Here is an 8,539-nt window from a genome sequence, read left to right as displayed (position 1 = left end):
CCATGTAATCATATTCATTAGGTCTAAAAGGCTAAGACTGATCCAGGATCAGCCCCCGTCCATGTAATCATATTCATTAGGTCTAAAAGGCTAAAACTGATCCAGGATCAGGCCTCCCCGTCCATGTAATCATATTCATTAGGTCTAAAAGGCTAAAACTGATCCAGGATCAGCCCCCGTCGATGTAATCATATTCATTAGGTCTAAAAGGCTAAAACTGATCCAGGATCAGCCCCCTGTCCATGTAATCATATTCATTAGGTCTAAAAGGCTAAAACTGACCCAGGATCAGCTCCCCGTCCATGTAATCATATTCATTAGGTCTAAAAGGCTAAAACTGACCCAGGATCAGCTCCCCGTCCATGTAATCATATTCCTGGGGCCCGGTCTGAATATGGAGCCCGGTCTGAATATGGGGCCCGGTCTGAATATGGAGCCCGGTCTGAATATGGGGCCCGGTCTGAATATGGGGCCCGGTCTGAATATGGGGCCCGGTCTGAATATGGGGCCCGGTCTGAATATGGGGCCCGGTCTGAATATGGAGCCCGGTCTGAATATGGGGCCCGGTCTGAATATGGGGCCCGGTCTGAATATGGAGCCCGGTCTGAATATGGGGCCCGGTCTGAATATGGGGCCCGGTCTGAATATGGGGCCCGGTCTGAATATGGGGCCCGGTCCATGAATATGGAGCCCGGTCTGAATATGGGGCCCGGTCTGAATATGGGGCCTGGTCTGAATATGGGGCCTGGTCTGAATATGGGCCCCGGTCTGAATATGGGGCCCGGTCTGAATATGGGGCCCGGTCTGAATATGGGGCCCGGTCTGAATATGGGGCCCGGTCTGAATATGGGGCCCGGTCTGAATATGGGGCCCGGTCTGAATATGGGGCCCGGTCTGAATATGGAGCCCGGTCTGAATATGGGGCCCGGTCTGAATATGGGGCCCGGTCTGAATATGGGGCCCGGTCTGAATATGGAGCCCGGTCTGAATATGGGGCCCGGTCTGAATATGGGGCCCGGTCTGAATATGGAGCCTGGTCTGGCCCTGGCATGGGGCCAACAGAACAGTCTCTCATCTTCTTCTCATTCCATATCTGCCATGTCCACATCCCCCTGGGACACACCCCCTTTCTGGTGTCTGGCTGCCGCTGGTGCTGCTGCTGCCTTTGGTGCTGCTGTCTTCTTTGATGCTGCCACCGCCTTCATCTTGTTTGTTGCTGCCTCAACTAAGGAGGGAGAGAGAGAGAGATAGACCTCAGATGCTGCACACAGAGAGAGAGATATATATAGGCTATACACACAGGCCAGTTTATTAGGTACACTACCCCGTTCACCTAAAGGATAAGAATGGTGCCAGCTAACAGGCCAGTTTATTAGGTACACTACCCCGTTCCCCTAAAGGATAAGAATGGTGCCAGCTAACAGGCCAGTTTATTAGGTACACTACCCCGTTCCCCTAAAGGATAAGAATGGTGCCAGCTAACAGGCCAGTTTATTAGGTACACTACCCCGTTCCCCTAAAGGATAAGAATGGTGCCAGCTAACAGGCCAGTTTATTAGGTACACTACCCCGTTCCCCTAAAGGATAAGGTGCAGTACAACAGCGTTGTGCAGAACAGCCTCCCAGAACACACAACTCGTCAGTCCTCGTCGCGGACGGGCGACAGCATCAGACGACCGGGTTCCTATCAGCTAAAAACAAGAAGCAACGGCCCCAGTGGACATCACTGACACTGGACAACTGGGGGTGGAAACACCGTCTGGGTCCGCACGAATCCCACTTCCTGTTGAGTCCCACTTCCTGTTGAGTCATGCTGATGGCAGAGTCAGGAGTCCATGTCTCCGTCTTGTCTGGTTCCGCACGAATCCCACTTCCTGTTGAGTCATGCCGATGGCAGAGTCAGGAGTCCATGTCTCCGTCTTGTCTGGTTCCGCACAAATCCCACTTCCTGTTGAGTCATGCCGATGGCAGAGTCAGGAGACCATGTCTCCGTCTTGTCTGGTTCCGCACGAATCCCACTTCCTGTTGAGTCATGCCGATGGCAGAGTCAGGAGTCTTGTCTGGTTTCAACAGTAGTGGTGGTGTAATGCTGTGGGGAATGTTTCCCTCGGTCCCCTTGATACCGATTGAGAAACGTTTGAACGCCACAGCATCTGTCAACATCGTTGCCGTCCAAACCCCAATAGATTATCTCTGGGTTGAGATGGAACGGGGCTGTTGGCAGCATGACTGTTCCTGCCGGCCAATCAGCAGCAACTGTGCGATGACATCACGTCAGCATGGACCAACAACCCTGTTGAACGTTTCCCGACTTGTAGAATCCATGCCCGAAGAAGTCAGGCTGTTCTGGAGGCAAAGGGGGGTCCGACCAAGTATTAGATGGGTGTACCTAATAAAATGGTTCCAAACTTTAGGAACACCTCCCTTTGCCCCCAGAACAGCCTCAATGTCGGGCATGGTCTCTTCCATATGCTGATTAATGAGTGCATGGCCGTCTACATGGACTGGACTGAACGGCCAGAACAACGAGATGGTTCAGATGATGAGGTGACTAAAGTCAGCTGCTCTACATTATGAGGGGTGACTGAAGTCAGCTGCTCTACATTATGAGGGGTGACTAAAGTCAGCTGCTCTACATTATGAGGGGTGACTAAAGTCAGCTGCTCTACATTGTGAGGGGTGACTAAAGTCAGCTGCTCTACATTGTGAGGGGTGACTAAAGTCAGCTGCTCTACATTGTGAGGGGTGACTAAAGTCAGCTGCTCTACATTGTGAGGGGTGACTAAAGTCAGCTGCTCTACATTGTGAGGGGTGACTAAAGTCAGCTACTCTACATTGTGAGGGGTGACTAAAGTCAGCTGCTCTACATTATGAGGGGTGACAAAAGTCAGCTGCTCTACATTGTGAGGGGTGACTAAAGTCAGCTACTCTACATTGTGAGGGGTGACTAAAGTCAGCTGCTCTACATTGTGAGGGGTGACTAAAGTCAGCTACTCTACATTATGAGGGGTGACTAAAGTCAGCTACTCTACATTGTGAGGGGTGACTAAAGTCAGCTGCTCTACATTGTGAGGGGTGACTAAAGTCAGCTACTCTACATTATGAGGGGTGACTAAAGTCAGCTACTCTACATGAGGGGTGACTAAAGTCAGCTACTCTACATTGTGAGGGGTGACTAAAGTCAGCTGCTCTACATTATGAGGTGTGACTAAAGTCAGCTGCTCTACATTGTGAGGGGTGACTAAAGTCAGCTACTCTATATTGTGAGGGGTGACTAAAGTCAGCTACTCTACATTATGAGGGGTGACTAAAGTCAGCTACTCTACATGAGGGGTGACTAAAGTCAGCTGCTCTACATGAGGGGTGACTAAAGTCAGCTGCTCTACATTATGAGGGGTGACTAAAGTCAGCTGCTCTACATTATGAGGGGTGACTAAAGTCAGCTGCTCTACATGAGGGGTGACTAAAGTCAGCTGCTCTACATTGTGAGGGGTGACTAAAGTCAGCTGCTCTACATTGTGAGGGGTGACTAAAGTCAGCTGCTCTACATTATGAGGGGTGACTAAAGTCAGCTGCTCTATATTGTGAGGGGTGACTAAAAGTCAGCTGCTCTACATTGTGAGGGGTGACTAAAGTCAGCTACTCTACATTATGAGGGGTGACTAAAGTCAGCTACTCTACATGAGGGGTGACTAAAGTCAGCTGCTCTACATTGAGGGGTGACTAAAGTCAGCTGCTCTACATTGTGAGGGGTGACTAAAGTCAGCTGCTCTACATTGTGAGGGGTGACTAAAGTCAGCTGCTCTACATTGTGAGGGGTGACTAAAGTCAGCTGCTCTACATTGTGAGGGGTGACTAAAGTCAGCTGCTCTACATTGTGAGGGGTGACTAAAGTCAGCTGCTCTACATTGTGAGGGGTGACTAAAGTCAGCTGCTCTACATGAGGGGTGACTAAAGTCAGCTGCTCTACATTGTGATTGACAGGTGGAGAGTTTATCCTTTCTGAAGTGGATACGAGAGCACATGACAACTCAGAGGAAATGTGATTCAACAACCCAGTTTAAAACTGTATAGCTATTCACTTCTTACCTTCCATAGCGGCCTTCTCTGCTTGCATGTGTTGCAGCTGTTTGAGCAGCTTGCGTTTCTTCTTCCCAGACAGAGTGATGTTGGCTCTGGGGCTGGAGCTGAGCAGGACGACAAACAACAACATCACGTTTAGACTACAGAGTGATGTTGGCTCTGGGGCTGGAGCTGAGCAGGACGACAAACAACAACATCACGTTTAGACTACAGAGTGTTGTTGGCTCTGGAGCTGAGCAGGACGACAATCAACAACATCACGTTTAGACTACAGAGTGATGTTGGCTCTGGGGCTGGAGCTGAGCAGGACGACAAACAACAACATCACGTTTAGACTACAGAGTGATGTTGGCTCTGGGGCTGGAGCTGAGCAGGACGACAAACAACAACATCACGTTTAGACTACAGAGTGTTGTTGGCTCTGGAGCTGAGCAGGACGACAATCAACAACATCACGTTTAGACTACAGAGTGATGTTGGCTCTGGGGCTGGAGCTGAGCAGGACGACAATCAACAACATCACGTTTAGACTACAGAGTGATGTTGGCTCTGGGGCTGGAGCTGAGCAGGACGACAATCAACAACATCACGTTTAGACTACAGAGTGTTGTTGGCTCTGGGGCTGGAGCTGAGCAGGACGACAATCAACAACATCACGTTTAGACTACAGAGTGTTGTTGGCTCTGGGGCTGGAGCTGAGCAGGACGACAATCAACAACATCACGTTTAGACTACAGAGTGTTGTTGGCTCTGGGGCTGAGCAGGACGACAAACAACAACATCACGTTTAGACTACAGAGTGATGTTGGCTCTGGGGCTGGAGCTGAGCAGGACGACAAACAACAACATCACGTTTAGACTACAGAGTGATGTTGGCTCTGGGGCTGGAGCTGAGCAGGACGACAAACAACAACATCACGTTTAGACTACAGAGTGATGTTGGCTCTGGGGCTGGAGCTGAGCAGGACGACAAACAACAACATCACGTTTAGACTACAGAGTGTTGTTGGCTCTGGGGCTGGAGCTGAGCAGGACGACAAACAACAACATCACGTTTAGACTACAGAGTGATGTTGGCTCTGGAGCTGGAGCTGAGCAGGACGACAATCAACAACATCACGTTTAGACTACAGAGTGTTGTTGGCTCTGGAGCTGAGCAGGACGACAATCAACAACATCACGTTTAGACTACAGAGTGTTGTTGGCTCTGGAGCTGAGCAGGACGACAAACAACAACATCACGTTTAGACTACAGAGTGATGTTGGCTCTGGGGCTGGAGCTGAGCAGGACGACAAACAACAACATCACGTTTAGACTACAGAGTGTTGTTGGCTCTGGAGCTGAGCAGGACGACAAACAACAACATCACGTTTAGACTACAGAGTGATGTTGGCTCTGGGGCTGGAGCTGAGCAGGACGACAAACAACAACATCACGTTTAGACTACAGAGTGATGTTGGCTCTGGAGCTGAGCAGGACGACAAACAACAACATCACGTTTAGACTACAGAGTGATGTTGGCTCTGGGGCTGGAGCTGAGCAGGACGACAATCAACAACATCACGTTTAGACTACAGAGTGTTGTTGGCTCTGGGGCTGGAGCTGAGCAGGGACGACAATCAACAACATCACGTTTAGACTACAGAGTGTTGTTGGCTCTGGAGCTGAGCAGGACGACAATCAACAACATCACGTTTAGACTACAGAGTGTTGTTGGCTCTGGGGCTGGAGCTGAGCAGGACGACAAACAACAACATCACGTTTAGACTACAGAGTGATGTTGGCTCTGGAGCTGAGCAGGACGACAAACAACAACATCACATTTAGACTACAGAGTGTTGTTGGCTCTGGGGCTGGAGCTGAGCAGGACGACAAACAACAACATCACGTTTAGACTACAGAGTGATGTTGGCTCTGGGGCTGGAGCTGAGCAGGACGACAATCAACAACATCACATTTAGACTACAGAGTGATGTTGGCTCTGGGGCTGGAGCTGAGCAGGACGACAATCAACAACATCACGTTTAGACTACAGAGTGTTGTTGGCTCTGGAGCTGAGCAGGACGACAATCAACAACATCACGTTTAGACTACAGAGTGTTGTTGGCTCTGGAGCTGAGCAGGGACGACAAACAACAACAACACTTTCAGACTGCAACATGGCAATGGTGATGGAGCGAAGGAACAAGCACCGCAACTCAACAAGCAAATCAGACCACAGCAACAAAGACCTGGGTACTACTACCATACACCCTAGGACTCAAAACAACCACAACACTTCACCTGGTCAGGATGCTGGACAACAACAATAACACTACACCTGGTCAGGATCCTGGACAACAACAATAACACTACACCTGGTCAGGATCCTGGACAACAACAATAACACTACACCTGGTCAGGATCCTGGACAACAACAATAACACTACACCTGGTCAGGATCCTGGACAACAACAATAACACTACACCTGGTCAGGATCCTGGACAACAACAATAACACTACACCTGGTCAGGATCCTGGACAACAACCACAACACTACACCTGGTCAGGATCCTGGACAACAACAATAACACTACACCTGGTCAGGATCCTGGACAACAACAATAACACTACACCTGGTCAGGATCCTGGACAACAACAATAACACTACACCTGGTCAGGATCCTGGACAACAACAATAACACTACACCTGGTCAGGATCCTGGACAACAACAATAACACTACACCTGGTCAGGATGCTGGACCACAACAATAACACTACACCTGGTCAGGATGCTGGACCACAACAATAACACTACACCTGGTCAGGATCCTGGACAACCACATTCAGAATACAGGCCCATTGGTCAGGCAGTTTGCTCATGCTTGTTGTTCTCCATCTTTGTTGGTTAATCTACCCATTAATATACCACTGTTTTATTATATCTATGACTGTACCACCAAGTACATTTGGCTGTGCCCGGTCCCATGAGTCTTCAAGTATCCCCTAGGGGTACCCCTGGTTAACAACCACTGGCTTACAGTATGAAGTACAGACAGTCTGGAAACAGGACCTACTTTCTCTTCCTGAGATGGTGGATGGTGGTGAGTCCTTCGTCCACCACAGCTCCCACCTTGATGTGTTTCCTCCTCTTCTCACGGGTCAGATTCCTCCGCCGCTTATAGAGCTTCTTGCCCAGCTCCTGGCGAACATACATCACAACATGAGGCAGCAAAGCTTTCTGGGGGTTTAGCTAGCTAGTAACACATAACGTAGACGGTATTGATGCACATCTTAATTAAATGTTACATTTTTGGTGCAGTGTTACTAGAAATAACAACTTTGTAGCTAGCTTACATTGAAATGTGTCATAACGAAATAATGCCATGTGATCTAACTGCAGCTTAGCTAGTTAGCCGTTTTGCTAACACGAACTTCTTGTGTGTCATTTTACCTTCAGCAACATTAAACGAGCTTTCCTTCTGGTTCTAGGTTATGATGATGTAATCTTTCTACATCTCGTACTGGTGTAAATATCAAAATAACGTTTGTTTTTATATGTGTAACTTACTGTTTTGGGTCTGTTGATCTTTCCACCCGGTGTTCCAGTCTTCCCCATGCTTGCTGCTGTAATATGAGAGGCGTAAGGAGAGTTCCGGGCTAACTTCTCATTGGCTGGAACACACCACTTTCTCCCATTTTCATTGGCTGGAACGTTTCTTCTTCTTCTTCTTCTTCTTCTTCTTCTTCTTCTTCTTCTTCTTCTTCTTCAAACAATGCTGAGGTTTAACGGCTGGTTGACATCCAATAAATGTTGCATTACTGCCACCTACTAGGCTGGAGTAAATCATCAACAACAACAACAACAAAAAAGAATACAGCAAATACCCTACCATCTAACACACCATCTAACACTACACTCACAACAAGTATGAATAAATACCATACTATGTAAACCTATTTAGTCCAACTTCAGACCAACAACCTGAAAGGATGGGCCACCACCACTGAACCCACCCTGTTACTCTCCTGATGTCTCACACACCCAAACACCTCTCTGCAGCTGCCACCACAACCTCTATTGTCTGAGACTTACGTTTTATCCCTGCAGTACAGTTGATAACCATTACTATAAATGCTATAAATCCAATCTTAATGTGTAGCATTGGGGAAAGAAAAGGTATTTTATTTTATTTAACGAGGCAAGTCAGTAAAGAACAAATTCTTATTTTTAATGACAGCCTAGGAACAGTGGGTTAACTGGCTGTTCAGGGGCAAAATGGCAGATTTGTACCTTGTCAGCTCGGGGATATGAACTTGCAACCTTTCGGTTACTAGTCCAACACTCTAACCACTAGGCTACCCTGTCACCCCAGTAGAGGAAGATGGTTCAAGGTGGAGGGATCCTGAGAGGAGTGGTGTGACAAGTAGATTTGTTGGTTTATCCCTCTGTTCTGGTACAGATCTACTAGTC

General features: G+C 48.3%; 1 protein-coding gene across 1 annotated transcript; it reads right to left on the bottom strand.

Annotated features, from left to right (window-relative positions):
- Nucleotides 1-822: 822 nt before the first annotated feature.
- LOC135535670 (uncharacterized protein C11orf98 homolog) lies at nt 823-7,779 on the bottom strand. The gene is made up of 4 exons (XM_064962116.1): nt 7,637-7,779; nt 7,143-7,267; nt 4,090-4,187; nt 823-1,225 (listed from the first exon to the last, which is right to left on the bottom strand). The coding sequence occupies exons 1-4, from the start codon at nt 7,682-7,684 to the stop codon at nt 1,083-1,085; spliced, it is 414 nt and encodes a 137-aa protein (XP_064818188.1). The 5' UTR covers nt 7,685-7,779; the 3' UTR covers nt 823-1,082.
- Nucleotides 7,780-8,539: the final 760 nt, after the last annotated feature.

The sequence above is a fragment of the Oncorhynchus masou genome, unplaced genomic scaffold (genome assembly GCF_036934945.1).
Source record: "Oncorhynchus masou masou isolate Uvic2021 unplaced genomic scaffold, UVic_Omas_1.1 unplaced_scaffold_496, whole genome shotgun sequence".
In the NCBI taxonomy this organism is placed as follows: domain Eukaryota; kingdom Metazoa; phylum Chordata; class Actinopteri; order Salmoniformes; family Salmonidae; genus Oncorhynchus; species Oncorhynchus masou.
The sequence above is the reverse complement of the archived record's forward strand: the minus strand, read 5'-3'. Positions and strand labels throughout refer to the sequence as shown.

Excerpts from the sequence above, each read along its gene's own strand:
- LOC135535670 (XM_064962116.1), bottom strand. The coding sequence starts at position 7,684 with ATGGGGAAGACTGGAACACCGGGTGGAAAGATCAACAGACCCAAAACA. Across the intron at positions 7,268-7,636 it reads AGATCAACAGACCCAAAACA|GAGCTGGGCAAGAAGCTCTA; the intron begins GTAAGTTACACA and ends TATGTTCGCCAG. Across the intron at positions 1,226-4,089 it reads AGAGAAGGCCGCTATGGAAG|TTGAGGCAGCAACAAACAAG; the intron begins GTAAGAAGTGAA and ends CTCCCTCCTTAG.